The sequence below is a fragment of the Lipotes vexillifer genome, unplaced genomic scaffold (genome assembly GCF_000442215.2).
Source record: "Lipotes vexillifer unplaced genomic scaffold, Lipotes_vexillifer_v1.1 scaffold209, whole genome shotgun sequence".
Classification (NCBI taxonomy): Eukaryota; Metazoa; Chordata; class Mammalia; order Artiodactyla; family Lipotidae; genus Lipotes; species Lipotes vexillifer.
The window spans coordinates 772,006-792,696 of NW_006787556.1; the positions used below are offsets into that span (position 1 = coordinate 772,006).

General features: G+C 43.5%; 1 protein-coding gene across 3 annotated transcripts in view; it reads left to right on the forward strand.

Annotated features, from left to right (window-relative positions):
- The first annotated feature begins 12,288 nt into the window (after positions 1–12,288).
- The window catches only part of SNX27 (sorting nexin 27), an 82,755-nt gene continuing 74,352 nt past the window's right edge, over positions 12,289–20,691 (forward strand). Inside the window, exon 1 of one of the 3 annotated variants that reach the window (XM_007460283.1) lies at positions 12,289–12,611. In XM_007460283.1, coding sequence (XP_007460345.1) covers positions 12,433–12,611 — 179 coding nt within the window. In that variant the 5' untranslated portion in view covers positions 12,289–12,432. Of the gene's footprint in view, positions 12,743–20,691 lie in introns of all 3 variants that reach the window. The other 2 variants (XM_007460281.1, XM_007460282.1) reach the window with 2 other exon arrangements.

The following is a 20,691-nucleotide window of genomic DNA, read 5'->3' on the forward strand; positions in this document are numbered from 1 at the left end:
TGGGGGGGCGATGAGCCCAGCTGAAGATCCTGCTGGAAAGTGGTAGGAGGTTAGGGGGAGGGGGAGATAAGTAGGATGGGCCTTGCCACAGGTCTCTGCTGGAGTTTTTAAAAACTAGTATGGAAGTCCCAGGTGGGTGGTGGGCGGGGTTCTTCCTTGCCTGTCTTGTTCGATACTGAATATCTTAGTACATAGAAAAGTGGTGCCTGGAACACAGTAGATGCTCAATAAATATTAGTTGAAGGGAAGTTGGAATGAATGAATCATAGGAGTGACATGATAAAATAGGAAGGCTAATCCAAAAGAGGTGGATGACATGGACTGAAAAGGTAAAGGCTGACAGCAAAGAGACAAGTTAATAGATTGTTAGGGTACTTCCAGGCAGGAAATAATGAGGGACTGAATTGGGATTATGGCCGCTGGACTTGAAAGTACAGGACTGGTGTGAGAGTCATTTGGAAAGAACCGATAGGCCTTGGTGACTAACCAACCAGATCTACAGAGATGGAGAGAAAAGAATCAAAGATAACATCAAAGAAAGTTAATCATGCTTCAAGACTTGGCCTGAGTTCCTCTTCCAGGAAGTCTTCCCAGAATTCTCAAGCCTGTGCTGTGTGTTCCCTTTCTGAAATCAATTAACATAAATAATCTGTATCGCTCTGTATTAGGATGTAATAATTATGACATTATAATTCAGACTTTGCATATGTTTGTTTCCCCAACTAGATTGCAGGCTTTGAAAGGTCAGGGAAATATCTAATCCCCACAGTGCCTGGCCCTGGTACTGCCACAAAGTAGATGCTCAGTAAGTCCTCACTGATTTAGAAGAAACCTGTATTCTCCTCTGTGCTGAAGAGGGCACTTACCTCTGTTTCTTGTTTTGAATTGTTTTCATCTTCTCTCTTAATTGGTCCCAGGTAGTACGGAAGAGACCAATTTGGAGTATTAGTATCCTCCCCATGTAAGAGTCGAATGCCAACTATTAGCATTGTTTTCAGCAATAAAGAATTTTATTTATTCCTTCATTCATTTGTCAGTCATTCAACAGTAGGGAAATAATGTAGCATAGAGCTTAAGAGTCCATGAGCTTTGGATCTTGCTTCTAATCTTAGATCTGTCATTCACTGGGCCATGCTGGTTTGGAAAAGTTATTTAATCTCTCTCAGTTTGAATTTCCTCATCTATAAAATCAAGATAATAATGTCTACCTAATAACACTTACTGACTGCTTACTGCCATTTAATTCCCATTTTACAGATGAGGAAAATGAGACACAGAGAAAGGATGCACAGGTAGGAAGTGTGGAACCAGGAGTCGGTCATAGAAAATCTTGTCCCAGAGTCCTTGTGAAATGGGAGGGAAGGGGGCAGGGCACAGCCTTTGAAAGAACAACATAGCCCGAGGATATGACATAAACTGATTTGAATCAAATGGGCCCAAGATGGCAGACAAGTTGACTTCCACTAGACCTTGAGCCTCAGTATATGCTCACTGTAACACATCAGCAAGCTAAATTACACAGCCATAGGCACCATGACAGTTCCAAGGCTGACCATAAGGATCAAAAAGTGGGCGGTGGGGGCTTCCCTGGTGGCGCAGTGGTTGAGAGTCCACCTGCCGATGCAGGGGACATGGGTTCGTGCCCCGGTCCGGGAAGATCCCACATGCCCGCGGAGCGGCTGGGCCCGTGAGCCATGGCCGCTGAGCCTGCGCGTCCGGAGCCTGTGCTCCACAACGGGAGGGGCCACAACAGTGAGAGGCCCGCGTACTGCAAAAAAAAAAAAAAGAGTGGGCGGTGGCCCAATTCCTGGAAATCCCCGCCCCTTCCTGTAATAGCTGGAATACTCCTCCCATTCATTAGCCTATGAAATTACCCACCCTGATAAAAACTGACAAACACATACCCTGATGCCTTTCTCACCTCCTGAGGTAGCCCACACTCTGTGGAGTGTGTTTCTCTCTAAGTAAGTCCACTTCTTACCTATCACTTTGTCTCTCACTGAATTCTTTCTGGGATGAGACATCAAGAACCTGAGCTTCATTAAGTCCTCCGATCTCAGTTGGAAGACTGGGGGTTTTGGCCGCGTTCGAGTCCCAGTACGTGGGTTCAAGTTCCAATCTGAGGTGCATGGTTTCACTTGTGCTGAATGGTGTCCTCTATAACTTCACAGGTGTGGCGATCGTCAGTATAAAACCATATCTAAATATCATATGTAATGTGTCTGGCAGTGTCAGCAGACACTGAATATGCTAATTATTGTTAATAAATCTTTTTGAGCATCTAATATGTCAGTGGTATAGGGTTGGGCTTTGGGGATATTAAGAGGAAAAGACTCTGCCCTCAAGTTACTCCGAGTCTTAATAACCAGATATTTGTGTGCCAGATATTTGTGTGCCAAGAGGCAAACAGACAATCATAAACTATCAGTGCTAAAGCAAACTTTAGAAAACATCCAACCCAACTCCCTCATTTTCCAGAGGAGAAAACTGAGGCCCAGAAGTGGGAGTGTGGTATGAATAACTAAAGGTTGAAGCTTGGACAAGAATCCTGATCTCCTACAATGGAGTGGTGTGTCCTTGGCATAAGAAAGTGTTCAAAAAAGACAGAGAGATGGTCCTTATCCAAGACCTGTGTGCAATTACAAAGCGGCTTTCCTTGGGAAGCAGAAAATGGGAGAAGTGGTCACTGACGGATGGAGAGAAGCCCACCAGATCCTCCCGGCTCAGCTGGCTCAGCTGGTCTGCAACTTTTTAGCATTCTCTGTTTTCCTAAATTTCAACTGGCCATTTCCTTTTGCTTTCCTGTCTTCTCATGAGGGCGGATGTTCCATTCCTGGTCACTTCTCTAACCAGGGTGTGTCCTTAGCTAAATGACCATATCTCTCTTATCCTCAGGCTCCTTCTCCACCAAAAAACAACCACCAGCACCACCAAAAAAAGGGGGTTCGGCCAAGGTTCCTTCCAGTTCTAAAATCACACAGGTCCTGGGACTTCCCTGGCGGTCCAGTGGTTAAGACTCTGTGCTTCCAATGCAGGGAGCATGGGTTCGATCCCTGGTCGGGGTGAACTAAGATCCCTCATCCTGGTGCTGGGGGGGTGGAGGGGGGCACAGCAATGTTTCAGAGCACATTTCGTCAGCCAGTGAACCTGAAAACAAGGGGAGTTTCTTTGTTTGCCAAGCGGCGGTGCTTGCCACAAGAGGGCAGCAGGGCCTTGAGCACCTGGGCAGGTGGGCCCCACAGGAAGACAAGCAGGCTCTCTCCTCTGACCGTGCCTAGGCCCCCGGAGTTTTCCTGTTGTAAATCCCAAACTCACTTATTTTGCGAAGGGCAGCCAGCCAGATTGGAGTGAGACAAGGGAGCAGTTTTGCAAATTAAGTCTAGCACCAGAAAGATGAAAGACCAGGCCTAAAAAGAAATTGGATTCTAGAAAAGTAAATACTTTATGAAAAATTGAAAATGTATCCCTGTCCTAGTTTAAGTTGCCTACGGCTCACATCATCAGAGGCAGAGCTTTGAGAAGAGCTGGGAGTATTTTTACAGACCAGTAAACATTTTAGCAGGCTGAAAGGTTTAAAGCTCATTTGGAAGGCTTGTGTGTTAGACCAGCATTTCTCAGAGTTCCTTGAGAAACTTCAATTCATTTTGCTCATGTTTAATAAGCTCTTAAGAAAGAATTCATTCTGGAAGTTTCCAGAAAGCTCAGCCAAACCAACACTAAATTAATTAATTAATTAATTAAGGATAGGATGAAAATTATCATGTGTTTACTGAATGAAGAGCACCGGCCTTGGCACCTGAAGGGTCTGAAAGGATGGAGAGGAAGCTCAGTGAGGGTGCAAAGGAGGGCTGGGTGCTGCCTTGGCTTGTCCTCTTCAGAGTTGCACTCAGCAATAATCGCATTTCAGATCATCACAACAGCCCAAAGATTCCACATGGCCTGCCCAAGGGCCTTTCAAATATATAAAAGAACTTTGTTCCTTGAGAAGACCGTTCCCATTAGATTATAATCTTGCAAAATACCTAGAACACCCACAGAACAGGATATATAAGGACATGAGCTTTATATAGGAAGATAACATTGCTTATTCACCAGCAATAGAGCTAGAGCTTTGTTTTTGTCCCTCTCTCCCAGGGCCAAGGAGGGGTCATGGTTGGGATTAAGCTGCCCACTGCCTTACTCAACCAGCCTCATTTCTGAGCCTCTGCTACCTTGCCAGTTGTTTCCAAAACAGAAGGACTTGTCTTTCCTCACCCCTGCCTTTGCATATGCTATTCCCTCTGCCTGGAAATCTTTTCCCTGCCTTATCTTTCCAGCAAGCTTGTACTCATTCTTCCAAACCCCACTCAATGATACTGGTGAAATCTTCCATGACTCCCCAGAGAATCCCCAGACAGCTAATTATCCTTCATCTGTGCTCCCAGAGCAGCTGGTATAAAACTTATCACATTGTACAGTAATTGTTTTCATGTCTGCTTCTCCCCTCAGACCTGAGAATTCCTAAAGGGCAGGGGCTGATGATTTATCCCTGTATCCTCAGTCCTATATTGCCTGGCACACTGTGCATACTCAGTCAATGCTGGCTGAATGGAAATGGATTCTCTTTCCTGTAACCAGCAGGGTGTTTTGCAAGGTGACTGACCAGGATCACTGGACAAAAGACAGGCATTCCTGAGGGGAGCCCTGGGGCACTTGCCTAGTATCAGGAGCTAAATAAATATAACTGATTGCTAACATTCAGCATTCCTGAAGGGAGCCCTGGGGCACTTGCCTAGTATCAGGAGCTAAATAAATATAACTGATTGCTAACATTCAATTGCATTGGAGGGCACACATCACTCAAAACTTGATGGAGGCCATTGTCTAGAATCCATTTTATTTACAGCAGAAGATTACGTGTAAGGAGACACCTTCTGATGGTGTGACTAAGCTCTGGGACATGAATTTAAGGGAGTGGTGAGTGTTCCGTGTTGAAGGTCTTTATAATCTATGATATGTTTTGGAAAAGACTGTCCAGAGTGATTAGGTTGAATATGAGTAGATGATGGGACTTCCCTGGCGGTCCGGTGCTTAGGACCCTGTGCTTCCACTGCAGGGGGCATGGGTTTGATCCCTGGTAGGGGGAACTAAGATCCCACAGGCCGCATGGCACAGCCAAAAACCAAACAAATAAACATGAATAGAAGACCTCTGTTTTCAAGTTTATGTAATAGAATGGCTCAGCTCTGGGCTCTGGACCTGGAGGCAGGGGCTTTGGTAGCTGCAGCGGGAATGACCTGGTCCTCTATGAATGGGTGTTTGGGTTGGATACATAGCTGCCATTTCTCTACACAGCAGCTTTGCCTCATTTGCAGACATCTGAGGGATCAGTAAATATCAGTACATATGTGTTGTCAGTAAATAGAGTTTGCGAGAGCTGCCAACACCTGCCGATGCTTTGTGCTTGTGTTTCTCTCTGGCTCCGAGTCTTCCTCTCTGCCTTCTTGTCCCAAAGCCTCTGGGCAAGCATGTGGGGAGAGACAGCTGTATTGAAAAGGACCAGAAGACAAAGGAAGGAAGGGGAAGGTAACCTTCAAGGGGAAAGTAAATGGGTATCATAGTTGATTCGATTCCGGGCAGGGGATTCCCTTGCAGGGCATTTTTCGGAGACGGAATTTCTTGATCTGCGCCTCGGTCAAAATAACAATGAATATGAGGAAAGAGGAGAGAATGGCACATGATCTGGACAGAAGTGATAGCTGAGGCTGGGAAATGATTACCACCCACAAATCAAAATAGGTAAAAGTTCAACATATGGTTATCAGAACCATGAATTTATATTGTACATTTTTCAAGTTTAGCACAATTTCTTTGCTCTGTGTCTTAAATAACCTCACTATTTTATTAATTTTTTGTGTGTGATAGAATATACACAACATAGAACTTACCATTTTAACCCTTGTTAAGTGCACCTTTCCGTGGCATTAAGTACATTCACATTGTTGTGCGACCATCACCGCCATACGCCTCCAGAACTTTTTCACCTTCCCCAACTTTTTCACCTTCCCCGACTGAAACTCTATACCCGTTAAACACTAACTCCCCAGTTCCTCCCCCATTAAGCCCCTGGAAACTACCATTCTTTCCATCTGCATGAATTTGACTATTCTAGGAACCTCACTGTTTTGTAATTAGACTCTTTTCATGAGAGTGTCCTGCAAGATCTTATTTCTAAAAGTATCTCTACATATAGATGAAGTAGGTATCATCATGCCTAGTTTGTAGTTGGAGAAACCAAGCTGAAGAGAGGTTCAGTGCATCAGATACAAGTGGCTGCTTCTCCAAATCTATTCTGCCCTGTTCCCGTTCCCTCTCACCCTTCTTTCTTTCGGCAAGTCCCAAATTTTGTTGGTATTCACAGGCAAGCTATGCACACAGGGAAGGGGCTACTCTTAGCCCCAGGAGTATGTCTTGATGCACTTGAGTCAATCACAGTAATTTCAGTTCCTTTGCCAATGATTGGTATAGGGGATTAGTAGGTGATACACTTATGGCCTATGAGACATGAGAGAAAGCTGATGCAAGGATTCTAAAAAGGGTTTCTCTGCTTTGACAAATACACACTTCCTATTTTCTGCTTCTCAGTAAGGTGGCCACATGTGTGAGTGATGCCTGGAGCTCAGCAGCCATTTTGTCACCATGAGAAGAGTTAGCCACATCACCCAGATAATACACTGAAGATGGCAGAGGGGCAGATGGAAAGAATGTGGATCCTTTATCATGTGAATGACTTTCTGAATTAACCAGCTCTGGAACTCCCCACTTTTAGTCTTGCTATTTATGCGAGATCATAAATTTCCTTATTATTTAAACCACTTTTGCATTTTCTGTACTTGCAGCCAAAAGCATACTATTGATAAATTACTTGTTAAGGATTAAAGCTAAACAGGAACCAATGCAGAGGACCCAAGTCTCACATGCTTTTCCACTGGATGATGCTATTGACTCAGCATTGGTCTTTTTGTTATGAGCTAGCCCAACCTATTGTATTATTTCTGAACTGTTGGCTCTGGGAAGCAATTTCTAGGAAAAGGGACCTCTGGAAAATTGAGTTTGATTTTGAGAAAAGAAAGAGGAGGGGAGACGTTGGAGAAAATGAAGAGAGACACAAATAACAGAGTGACAATTGCCTAGGGAGTTGCAACTGGAAGGATGGTAAAAAATCATATTTGGGAATAGCCCTGTGAAACATGCCAGTCAGGTGTGGTGAGACGGAATGGGTGAGAAAAAGCCAGCCAGTATGGCTGTAAGAGCGAGGGAGCTTTTCTCTCCGACAGGAAATCCAGCAAATCTCAGAGAGTTGTTGTGTGACAAAGTAGAAGACAAAGGCATCATATGAAGATGACCAGGTAAAGGGCTTTGAAATACTGCAACTACAGAATACTGATGGGAAACTAACATAATTATAATTACACACGAAGCTGACATCAACGCTCACTTATGTTAAACCTGTGGCAGATCGTACTAGCTATTCTTCAGAGCCTACACAGCAAACTTTCTTTTAGACATGTGAGCTGGGCATGTGATCCTGGTTTGGACAATCACAGTTCTTCATTCTCCAGACAACTTCAATCAGTCCAGGTGGTAGGCACATGACTCAAGGAATGGCCAAAGTCCTTCCCTAGGAAATTAGATACAGACACTGCGAAAAACAAGGTGTTTTTTGCTAATAGACAAAGAGAAACAGAGATGAGCAAAAATGAAAGGCAGAAATCCCAGTGTGGCAGATTATGTTTTCCAGAAATGGCCACCATGATATATCCCATCCCATATACTCTAATTACACTGCAACATCAATACTCCTTCCATGGAGTGGTGGTATCTATATCCCCTCTCCTTGCACCTGGACAGACCTTTATGACCACTTGGACCAAAAAAGTATGGTGCAAGTGCTGCTATGTGACTTCTGACACTGAGTCATAAAAATGCCATACACTCTTGCTTTATTCTCTTGGTTCATCTGATTTTGGAAACCAGGCACCATGCTTGAAGAAGCCAATAGCCACATGAAGAGACCATGCATGTATAGGAGTCACGCCAACAGCCCTAGATGAGGTCCCAGCAGACAGCCAGCCTCAACCACCAGAAATGAGACGTTTCCAGATGAACCCAGCCATTGAGTCACCCCTAGCCTTTGTCTTCCCAACTGAGGCTCCAGGCATCAAGCAGGGACAGAGACAAGTTATCCCTATGTATCCTATCTGAATTCCTGACCCACAGAGTCCAATAGAATAATAAACTGATGATTTTAAACCACTAAGCTTTGGGATGGTTTGTTACACAGCTACAATGAAGGAAATACCCGGTGTCCTCCTTAGCTATGTGAACCAATAAATTCTCTTTTTTGCTTAAGCTAATTTGAATTGAGTTTGTCACTTGCAACTAAAGGAATCTTGACTCATAAACCCTCTATTCTCTAGGTCTTATCCACTCTAGCAAATCAGTTAATTCAGTTTATCAAAAAAGTGATTTTTCATGTGGTCTTCACAGAAAAAAGTACAGAAACGTGGTGAAAATGAAAGAAGAGTCAGAATTAGTGCAAAGGCCTAAAAAAAGGATCCTCTTTTTGTTTTCTTCAACTCATGACTCCCTGGGAAATGGCATGCCTTATTTCCTCATTCATGCCATTACATTCTTCTGCTTAGGGTTGGGTGCTGGCCACTGATCTGCTGAGTGACTTTTTTTTTTTGCGGTACGCGGGCCTTTCACTGTCGTGGCCTCTTCCGTTGCGGAGAACAGGCTCCGGACGCGCAGGCTCAGCGGCCATGGCTCACGGGCCCAGCCGCTCCGCGGCATGTGGGATCTTCCCAGACCGGGGCACGAACCCATGTCCCCTGCATCGGCAGGCGGACTCTCAACCACTGCACCACCAGGGAAGCCCTGCTGAGTGACTTTTGAAAATCATTGTACCTTGCTGGATCTACTTCCTTTTTCAAAGGGTGATAGTGGAGGGAGCTATTCCTTTACCAGCAAAATGAGGGAATAAGGCTAGATGTGATATTAATTAGTATTTTTTTTATTGGATTATAATTGTTTTACAATGTTGTGTTAGTTTCTGCTGTACAACAAAGTGAATCAGCCTATGTGTATACATATATCCTCTCCCTCCTGAGCCTCCCTCCCTATTAGTACTCTTAAAAATAGCTCTGTGCTAAGTATTAATATTATGTTAGGTGTTTCCCACATATTCTCATTTGGTCCCCACCATGTCCCCCTATGCAGCAGGTATTATTAGCCACTTTATGGTCCTTTCCTGGACTAACATTCTATTAACCTTTGTTGAGCTCCTTCTCTTGTGCCTCTCACTCTGATACACTCTGAGGGCATGACAAGTCACATGTAACAAGTTCCTTGTTTTCAAGAAGCTTATGTTCATATTGGAAAGGTAAGGCTAAACTAAGTATTAAATTGATCTAAACTGAGTAGCACTGACCATAGATGCAACAGGAGTTATATTTGTTATCTATTGTCCTGTAACAGACTACCACAAATTTAGCAGCTTAAAACAATACACATTTATTATCTCACAACTTTTGTGGTCCAGGAGTCAGGGTTCAGCTTAGCTGGGTCCTCTTCAGGGTCTCACAAGCCTGCAATCAAGGCACTGGCTGGGCTATGTTCCCTAGTGGAGCCAAGAATCCTCCTCCAAGCTCACGAGGTTGTTGGCAGAATTTCTTGCAGGCTTAGGACTGAGGGTCCTATTTTCTCGCTGTCCACTCGGGGCAACTCTCAGTTCCTAGAGGCGCCTGCAGTTCCCTGTCATGGGCCTTGTCCACCAGCAGTTCACAACATGGCAGCGTTCTTCTTTAGGGCCAGCAAGAGACTCTCACCCCAGTCAGCTAAGAAGGAATGTTATGTAATGTACCTGTAACCATGGGAGTGACACATCATCATCTTCACTATATTCTATTGCCTAGAAGCAAGTCACGGGTCCTGCCCACACTCAAGGGGAGGGTATTACACAAGCGTGTGACTCACTGAAGGGGAGATGGGGTCACTGGAAGGTATATTTGTTGCAGGGATTTAAAGAAGAGAGAGGGGACTTCCCTGGTGGTGCAGTGGTTAAGAATCCGCCTGACAATGCAGGGGACACGGGTTCGATCACTGGTCCGGGAAGATCCCACATGCCGTGGAGCCACTAAGCCCGTGCACCACAACTACTGAGCCTGTGCTCTAGAGCCCGCGAGCCACAGCTACTGAGCCTGCGTGCCACAACTACTGAAGCCTGTGCACCTAGAGCCTCTGCTCTGCAACAAGAGAAGCCACTGCAATAAGAAGGCCACACACCACAACGAAGAGTAGTTCCCTCTTGCCGCAACTAGAGAAAGCCCGTGCGCAATGAAGACTCAATGCAGCCAAAAAAAAAAAAAGTGCTTAGAATAGTGTTTGGCACATAGTTACATTGAGAGAGACAGTCCTTCATGGGTCTTTCATGCTTCTACCCATCTTCCTGGGTATGACAAGAATGCAAAGCCCTGACCGCTTTTTACCAGGGTCATTTCTCAGGGTTATGTTTACAGTTAGCAGCTGTGAGTATTGAAGTAAGCTCTCCCTCCAGGACAAAGAGCAGGTTTGCTTACTGCTTCCTACAAAACAGCAGGTTCCCCAGCTGTGGTGTAAGCCCACCAAGTGCACAGCATTCATCTGAGCCCTTCATGTCATCCCTGTGGCAACTGGGGGGCAAGAGGAATTGATACAAAGGGGCTGAAGCTCAAGTTGCTCCCTATGTCGCGAGTAAAAGTCCTTTGTCTCTGACCCAGGAATTCTGTGTCTTTTATCAGCATCCATGATACAGTAACAAACTAATTTATTAGCCTGCCAGTAGAGTAAAATCAAATACCAGACTTGAGCAGTTAAGTGCTTAAGTAAGCTATTTTTCATTATTTTTGCTCTTGCTCTTCTTACTTGCCTTTGCCAGGCATTCTGCACAATATCTGCAAGTTTGTGTTTGGGTAGGTAGCCAAAAAACATCAATTGCTGCCATATGCAAAGAACTCTACTGTGTTGTTGGGGGAAACAAAATGAATTTGAAATAACGGTAACTTCAAAATCACTGCTCAATACTGTATGTTATCATTTATACGTGGAGTCTAAGAAATAAATCAAAGTAGTGAATATAACAAAAAAGAAACAGACTCTCAGTTACAGAAAACAAACTAGTTGTTACCAGTGGGGAGAGGGAAGGGGGAAGGAGCGTGATAGGGGTAGGGGATTAAGAGATACAAACTACTGTGTATAAAATAAATAAGCTACAAGGATATATTGTGCAGCACAGGGAATATAGCCAATATTTTATAATAACTATAAAAGGAGTATAATCTTTAAAAATTGTGAACCACTACGTTGTATACCTGAAACTTACATAATATTGTAAATCATCTATATTTCAATAAGAAAAAAATATGGATATTTTAAAACTTAAAAAACAAAATCATTGCTCAATTGAAATTATTACTTGGCCACTCTAATATCCAGGTCTCAATCACTGAGACCATATAGTTTCCTCTACACATGCTTTTTTACATAGATGGGGCAAGTTTTTATGTAGTTGCAATATGTGAAAAGAAAGTTGCACAGAAATAACTGGGCCTTAGTTCCTGTTACTTAACAGCTGGATGACTTTGGTTCAGTTTCCCAATAGGTGAAATAGAGAAGCGAATTCATGACCCAGTTGTCTCACAAGATTGTTGGGGTCATTCAATAAAATAATGTATATAGGGACTTCCCTGGTGGTCCAGTGGTTAAGACTCCCGCTTCCACTGAGGGGGTGGGGGTGGGGCGTCGATTCCATCCCTGGTCAAGGAACTAAGATTCCGCCTGCGAGCCCGCAGGGACTGAAAAAAAAAAAAGTATGTAGACACATAAGGTACTGAGCAAACGAGTTGTTATAATTTAAGACTATGTTGAATCACAAACATCAAGTTGTCCTAATATTATTGTTTTTTAAAGGTTATGAAATGAAAGAAAAATAAAATATGCTCCACGTCAGCAGATGAATCTGCCACCTCCACTCCAGGCTGGGTTACCTGCTCACCATCCAAAAGGACACTCCTAAGAAGAGCTTGAAAGGTGAACTACAACCCCCAGCAGGCTTTGCGCCCAAATTGCGTATTATAACCTCAGCTCCGGCCCGGGCCCAGCCCTCTCGCGCCCCCACCATTCAGAAACTACAACTCCCAGGAGGCTTCACGGCGTCTAAACCGTCCTCTTTACCCCCGCCCCCTGTCTCCCCTTTACCCGCGCCGGCAGCTCCGTGGCCGACTCGGGTCCCGCCGTCGGCGGAGCGGGCGCGCGCGCCGGGGGTCGCGCGGCTGCTGAGAAGGCCGAGCACGCGCGGAGGGAGTGGAGGCGTAGGGTGGTGGGAGTACTGCTTGCTCGCTCGCAAGATGGCGGATGAGGACGGGGAAGGGATTCACCCCTCAGCCCCTCACAGGAACGGAGGTGGCGGCGGCGGCGGCGGTGGGGGGTCTGGGCTCCACTGCGCCGGGAACGGCGGCGGGGGAGGCGGCGGCCCGCGGGTTGTGCGCATCGTCAAGTCCGAGTCCGGCTACGGCTTCAACGTGCGGGGCCAAGTGAGCGAGGGCGGGCAACTGCGGAGCATCAACGGGGAGCTGTACGCACCGCTGCAGCATGTGAGCGCCGTGCTGCCCGGGGGGGCGGCCGACCGGGCCGGGGTGCGCAAGGGGGACCGCATTCTGGAGGTGTGAGTATCGGGGCTGCCCGCCGCCCCACCCCTTCCCCTCTGTCCCTGCATTTCCCCTCTACCCCTGTCACCCTCAGGCCGCACCTCCCCTCAACCCCCGAACCGGCCCCCCGTCCCTCCATGGAGTTTGGCCCTTTTTACCTCCCCACACCCTGGGTTTCTGGGACCCCCGCACCCTCCCTGTAATCTCCAGTGTCCCAGCGCCCCTACTGCTTTTACCCCTACCCCCATTGCTTTGGCTTCTTTTCTGCCCCCTTGCCTTCCCCTTTGGCATGCTGCTTTCTGCTCCTCGGTGCCCCTTGCTTTCCTCTTGTTGAACCTCTTTCTGCTTCTGACTGACAGCATCTCCTTTTCTGACCCAGCCACTGTGTGTCCTCCCCAAGTTCTCATCTTGAGCATCATAGTTTCTTGTTCTCCACCACTCCTTTTAGCCCCCGTGGACCGTCCCTTCTGCCCTCTAAACCAAATAGGCAGGACCTTTGATCGGCTCCTACTTTTCTTCCGGAAACATCCCTCCACGCTGCACTCCTTTTTCTTTCCTTAGCTACCCTCTCCTTATGGTTAAGCACTCCCTATATTTTTCTGTCCTACCGTGTGTCCCTTTCCTCCCTCTTTTTTGTATTCATACTCTGAGAATACCTTCTATTCTGACCCTTGCTTTTTTTTTTTTTTTTGATGGTGGTGTCGTCTTTGACACGATAGTTTCTCTTCACAGTAGTCCCCTTATCACACCAGTATTTTGAATCTAGTGTCTCCATCACCACATCCTTCCGAGAGCATCCCTGTTCTGGCCCCTGTCTTCACTCCTGCACCATACTCATATTTCTTTTTAGTCGGGTTTATGGTAGAGCTCTCCTTAGCTCCTACTTCCCCCAAACTACAGCCCCTTTTGGGTCTTTGACCTCCCCACTTTTTCAGGGCATGCCGTTTTCATTCTCTCTTCTAGTCTGTTCTCTTGTGATATCATGCTTGACTTTATCCTATTCTTTCTCTCTGAGGTTGTTTTCCCTTCTTTCTCTTTTTTAGGCTCCTTCATGTTGAAACCCATCCTCTTTCCTTGCTGCAGTGCCTCCCGCTTCATATTCCTTCATCCTTACTTCCTCATCGAATACCTTAAAGCTCTGGCAGGATGCTGCCCTGTCTTGCAGTTTCTTTGCAGACCTCCTCCTACTCCTTTAATCCAGGTGTTACATTTGTGTTTTTATACTTTGTATTAAGATTTGTGTAGTGATTGCTGATTGACTGGTAGGTGGTGTATGCTCTCATTGTCTCCATTCTCCTCAGCAGTCTTCAATCCTGTATCTCTCTCCTGCTTACTGACTCTATCTTGTATATTCTTTTTTCACACTCTTGCCCTCTCTTTCAGTGCTAGGATTTGCCCTCATGAATCTTTCTCTTTCTTTGGCCGCTCCACGCGGCTTGAGGGGTCTTAGTTCCTCCACCAGGGATTGAACCCAGGCCCACCGCAGTAAAAGCGTAGAGTCCTAACCACTGGACCGCCAGGGAATTCCCTCTTTCTCATTATTATAAATGTTATTTTAACCATAATTTCCATAACCTTCAGTCTTTCCTCTAGTAGAACAGTAGGTTTATACAGTAGGTTTGATCAAGGTTTCAAGGGGATAAGTATTTTGAAGGACCTATAGAGTAGTCTACCCCTTCTTATTCAGCTTATGCCTTTTACCCTTATGCTTGACATTCTTACTCTGTGGTATCCATTCATTCTGTTTCTTCTTACCTTCCACCTCAAGAAAGAGTAGTTCACCAAAGTAAGTGTTTGAAGCTATTATACCTATCCTCTGTCCTTCCTGTAAATAGATGCGTTCTTTTTTCTGTTAATGTCCTATGACTTTTCTGGTACTCTGGCAATATATTCTTAATTTTTTGGGTGTCAGGGCATTCAGATGCAGAATGCAGTAGGGACCTTTTGCTTTGTACCTGGGCACTAATTCTTTTCTTTCTAGATAACTCAAAATCTGTGGCTGATATTTCCTTCTGATAGAAGCTCTTGGAATTGTCATTTCCCTTTCCCTTTGGAAGTTAACTTTGTATCCAGCTGTTTATTTTTAAATTTAAAACTGAAGTATTTATTTAAAATTATAAATTTATCATAAAGTTCTAAATCATTTACTCTTTACTGGAGTAGAGTACTGTGGTTTTTGCAGCAGAGTCCAGATATAAACTAGGTACTGTAAAGGAGACCTCAGATGATTCCCTAGACAGATAGAAGGACTTGCCTCAGGCCCAGGTTCCAGTATAGGCCCATTTCTTCTTCTAGAGAAAAAACATTACATTTTAGTGGTGATGAGTAGACAACTTTCTCTCTTTTAGTGGGTGGGGCAAAAAGAGCACTCTTTGCTTAGAGAACCTTTTTCTGGAATGTTGTGATGATTGGACATCTACCTGGCATTGGATTCTCACCTTCCAACTGTATTTTGATTTCCAAATTCTTTTAAGTTTCTCTGCTACTATAGTGAAAATAGTGATAGTTGTAACACAGAGCCAAGAAAGGTGGTAAATTGTTTGGGTCCTCAACTATACAGTTTCTTTCTCTTTCCTTCCCTTCTTCCAAAGTCTACATCTTCTCCTTAGGTTTTCAAGTGAGAGGAGGAAAACAGAGACCAAACAGACATTGTTCTTGAGGGATATCTGTATCTGCTACTTGTTTTCATCTTGGTTAGGTTAATGCTAATTTTCCTAAAGCATTCTTTAGGCAACACTTTTTTCTGTCTCTCACCCACGTTCCTTAAATTAACCTCTCTGTTGTAAGCTTTGGTAAGCTTTGCATGTTGATGAAGTGCCAAGTACGGTCAGAGTAGGCATAGGTAGATTATTATTGTGCAGATGTAGTTTGTATCGCGTTATAGGTGGATGTCTGGACCTCCTTAAACAGATAATTGTTGATTAAGACTTTTCCCTATTTTAGACACTTTCCTCCAATACGCAAATTATTGTGTTCCAATTTTCATATATTGCAGTAGTTTGGACAACTGATAGAGGTTTGAAAGAACAGATGAGATTTACGAGAATAGAAGCTTGGACAAAAAAGAGCATTATTTCTGTGCATTTCTTTAAAGGTTGCTTACCAAGGCCTTGTCCTAACTGAATCTTGGAGAAGTCATTAAATTAAATTCAATATGGTTTGTTTTGTCCTTTCTCCCTTCAAAACTGACTAGATTCTTACTGGTTAGGGAAAGCGTTGTGTTGCAGGGCTTGGTACTGGAGTATGAACAAGCCTTCTGGGCTCTGAATTTTACTGCAGATGGAAAGTTTTCTTAAATGGCATTGTCAGTCTCCACCTTGTAATTTTTCCAGGGTAACATATATTGAGTGTCTTCCCTTTGATGTGTATACACTTGGAGACTAGTGAGTGAAGGATGCTTTCAACAAATAGAACCAAAATAAATATGTCTTTGCACTAATCATATAGCATATGAAGTAATATTAGACTTCAGGTGATTTTCTTAAGGTTAAGATAGTTTCAAAGGCTCTTGATTGATTTCTTGAGAGATGCCCTTAGGAGGGTTTAAGTGTGCAGTGGATATGGATATTGTACTGTCTGTTTTTGAGAGATTAGGTTTGTCTGTTGGCTAGTTTGTTTTGTCTCTTTGGTGTTTGGATAATATGGTCTTCAGTAAGCATGGACCCTAAGGTTGGCTTGTAAGCGTTCAATATCATGATATATTTATGCTAGGCAGAGAGTATATGCCTTACTTCTTTTTAAAAATAATTAATTAACTTTTATTTTTGGCTGTGTTGGGTCTTCGTTGCCATGCGCGGGCTTTCTCTGGTTGCGGCGAGGGGGGCTACTCTATGTTGTGGTGTGCGGGCTTCTCATTGTGGTGGCTTCTCTTGTTGCGGAGCACGAGCTCTAGGTGCACGGGCTTCAGTAGTTGTGGCTCGCGGGCTCTAGAACACAGGCTCAGTAGTTGTGGCTCACGGGCTTAGTTGCTCCGTGGCAAGTGGGATCTTCCCGGACCAGGGCTCGAACCCACATCCCCTGCATTGGCAGGCGATTCTTAACCACTGCACCACCAGGGAAGTCCCACCTTACTTCTTGATAGCTACAAGATAATATAACTTTTCTGTATTAAAGTTAAACCACAAGAAAAAGATGTTTGTGTGTGTATATATATTTGTTTAGTGATAATTTATTTTAAAAACGTATAAATATGTCATGGGCATTCTTTTTTTGTTTTTGTTTTTTTTTAATTTTATGTGAAAATTTGAAAATTGACTAAAAAGAGGTTGGGGCCACACGAAGTATTATGAGTTAAAAAAGTACCTTCTTAGGATCTGCTTTCTCAGTTGTAGCGGAATTCTATTTGGCTTAGATTTTCCAGGTAGGTTTTGTAAATGGTGTTTGAAATCATGGTTATTGATCAAAGGAAGTTTTTATGTCAGTGATTCTCAAGCTTTAGTGAGCATAAGAATCACTGGGTGTGCTTGTCAAAAGTATGGATTCTCAGGCTCACCCTTTAAAGGTTATGATTCAGTAGGTCTTGCACGGGGCCTAGAAATCTTTATTTTTTACTCCCTGGCCAGGTGTGGGTAATGCAGCCAACATACCCACCCCATACCTGGAGTGAAACTACAAGCCTTTAATTCTCGGTTCATTTTATTGTCATGATTATGTAGAGAGTCATTAGCTAAGACTGTATGAACAAAGTGATTTGTTAGGCTCTTGAAATCCCAGCCCTTAGGAAAATCAGTTCAGTAGATAGTGGACTAACTGTTGTATCTAATCATCTACACTTTATTTTTTGAATCTTGATAAGCTGTTGTAATAAAGGTAAGGGTTAAGAGGTAGAGCAAGTTAATAATAATAATAATTATTATATTACTTTGCAATTTGTGTAGTGTTACAGTTTGCACAGTGTTTTTACATTTGATCTTCACAAGAGCCTTGTGAAATAGGGAAAATATAAGCTCCTTGGTGGCAGGGACTATGTCTGTGCTGTTTCCATAGCTAAATATCTAGCGGCACTTAGAAAGTACTCTTCCATAAACGCTTGCTAAATGAATGTATGAGTATTATCCCTGTTTCATAAGAGAGGAAACTGGGTGATGCACTAATGAATGTTAACCAGAATTAAACCCAGGTCTTTGGAAGCTAAATCCAGTGTATTTTCCATTTCTTTGTTTTCTCAGCTATTCTTGACTGTTAATAGTCAACTATTCTTGACTGAAGTCACTTAAAATTCTTAAAATTCAGTCATATCCCGATGAAGTTGGATAGCAGTTGAACTTTGGTTCTATGATTTTGAAATATAACTGTGTTATATCTTTATTTACCCTGTCTCTCTTATTGTTAAATTGGGTAGAAGACAGGGGACCAAAATAGGCATTCTTTGCCCTTATTTGTTGCTATCTTTATTGGTTATCAGTGAAGAGAGCATGACGATCGTAATTGCAACCCCAAGAAATACTTTTAATTCCATAGGTAGTGGAGGCGGCAAAATAATAAAACTAAATTTGAAAATAGCATTATCTTCCCCACAGAAATGTCTTCTGCAACATTGCTGTGACCAGGAAAAGATTTGTTGTTAGTAACGTGAAGATTTGTTTGGGTCATGTAAGTTATGGTGAAGAACAGTTCTTTTTCCAGCCACCACTTTTCCAGTTTGTTTCAGGAGAGGGTTTATTACCACGCTCTAAAGGATAATTGTTTTTTTAGGTAAGTCCCGTTGGGAATAATTCTTATGATCTGGTAGATAAGCAAAGAGACTCAGTTGACCAGCAAACATTTACGAGATATGATCACTGCACGGTGCTTTGGGAGCATGATCTGTGGTAAGTTCATTGTTAGATGCTGACATTGCTGGCACAAAGGATATTGTAGTGGTTTAGGTTAGCGCCAGTTAGGGTCATTCTGTTCTTCGACTGTCAGCTATAGAGATGGTTTCGGTGCTTCACTTAGGCAGTCTAGTAAGAGCCAGTGTATGGGTGGTGCAATTTCAGGCCCACATTTGGAAAAAAAAAATTTAGGCAGTTTCAAACCATTTTTTTAAAAATTGAAACTCATAGATTTTGTATTACACCCAGTTAAAAAAAAAAAACCACCTGAAACAAGTTTCACAAAACTGTGTTTACTAGTATCATGCACTCTGGTATTTTTTAGTCTGTCAGTATTTTGAGTTTTTTGTTTTGTTTTTTGAATGCTGATGGTGGCCCACTGCATTAATTTCATGACTCATTAGGTTGTAATCCACTGTTTGAAAAACAGTGATTTAGGGTATCAGTTTTATGATGTTGGCTAATATCACCTCATGTTCAGCCTGATACCACAGTTAAGCACAAACTATGTGTAAAGTACTGTTAGGCTTGTATGAGTCACAGAGTCCCTGCATCCCTGCCCTTGGGAAACTTACACTGCGGTGGGGAAGGTGCATGTAAACAATTTACTGCATGTAAAGCAGAATGAAATAATGGAGATAAATGAAAAACACAATGGAGTTTAGAGGTAAGAAGAGTGAATATGCTTGAGAGGATTGGAAGATTGGTGGGTGGATAGGTCATAGAAGGCTTTTAAACTGTGATTGAAGGACAGGTATAATTTTAGTAGGCAGAAGAGGGGGAAAGATTTTATAGGCTGAAGTAACTGTGTGACCAAAGGGAGGATCTTAGGATAACAAGGAATCGAAAGTTGCTGTTTGTTTATAGACACCTGTGCTTCAGGTTAGATCAAATGGAGTTTTGATTGCCGTGCTAAAAAGTTTGGATTTTATTCTGTTTTTGAGGTCAGAATATCATTGTATGTGCATTAATACCCAGGAATCCCTGAGAATTTAGTTTTTATTTAATTATTTACCTGAAGAGGTTGAATAACATTTCCAAGGCCAAAGAGGAAAATCACTGTTAGAAGAATTTCAGAGCATCTACTCTCTTGAGCTGTCTTGTACTATATAAAGAAGGGAACTAAAGACAACTAAGCTCTAATGCCCAGAGCTGGGAGCAGCTGGTGAGGAGCTGGTTGCCTTTAATTTGTATATGTATTTTACTCACAGCACAGTTCAGCTTCTCAAATATCTGTTTCTCTTTCTCTTATGTTTTATATGACTGTACTTACTATTGTGTTTACAGTTGGTAAGTTTGATCCTATATGCTGTAGGTCCACTTGTGCTCTGCCCTACAGATGTTCTGTTTTAGCTGTACTCCTCTGATTTGAAGATGCCTCCTTTAATTTAAATCTTTTATTTTGGCATACAGCATGTTGCTGGGAGTTGAGTGGGACGGAAGACAGACAGGGAACTTAATATGTGTAGTACTAAGATTTATACCTGAAGTCTACCTTCAAAATGAAAATTCTTACAAAGATCCTTCAAAGAAGTTTTATTTATTTATTTATTTATTTATTTGGCTGTGTTGGGTCTTCGTTGCTGCGCGCGGACTTTCTCTAGTTGTGGCAAGTGGGGGGCTGGTCTTCGTTGTGGTGCGCGGGCTTCTCATTGCAGTGGCTTCTCTTGTTTCGGAGCACGGGCTCTAGGCGCGCGGGCTTCAGTAGTTGCAGCACGCCGGCTCAGTAGTTGTAGATCGTGGGCTCTAGAGTGCAGGCTTAGTAGTTGTGGCGCACTGGCTTAGTTGCTCCGCGGCCTGTGGGATCTTTCCGGACCAGGGCTCGAACCCGCGTCCCCTGCATTGGCAGGTAGATTCTTAACCACTGCGCCACCAGGGAAGCCCCAGATAAGTTTTAGAATTGGTGGTGACCGTACAGTGAATTTCTCCTGTCAGTAATGTGAGGGGTACTTCAGAATTAGATTTTGTGATATGGTATCAGTCAAATGCTAGGCAGTATGTGTGTAGTCTTTTTTGTTTATTATTTATTGCTCCCTGCTAACTAATAAGGTTTTCATATAGTTGAGGAAGTACACCTATCTGCAAGGTATTAAAGTTGCAGAGTAAGGTACTGCATTTGAGTACTCTTATGTGTACTTCCTTTAATGAACTTC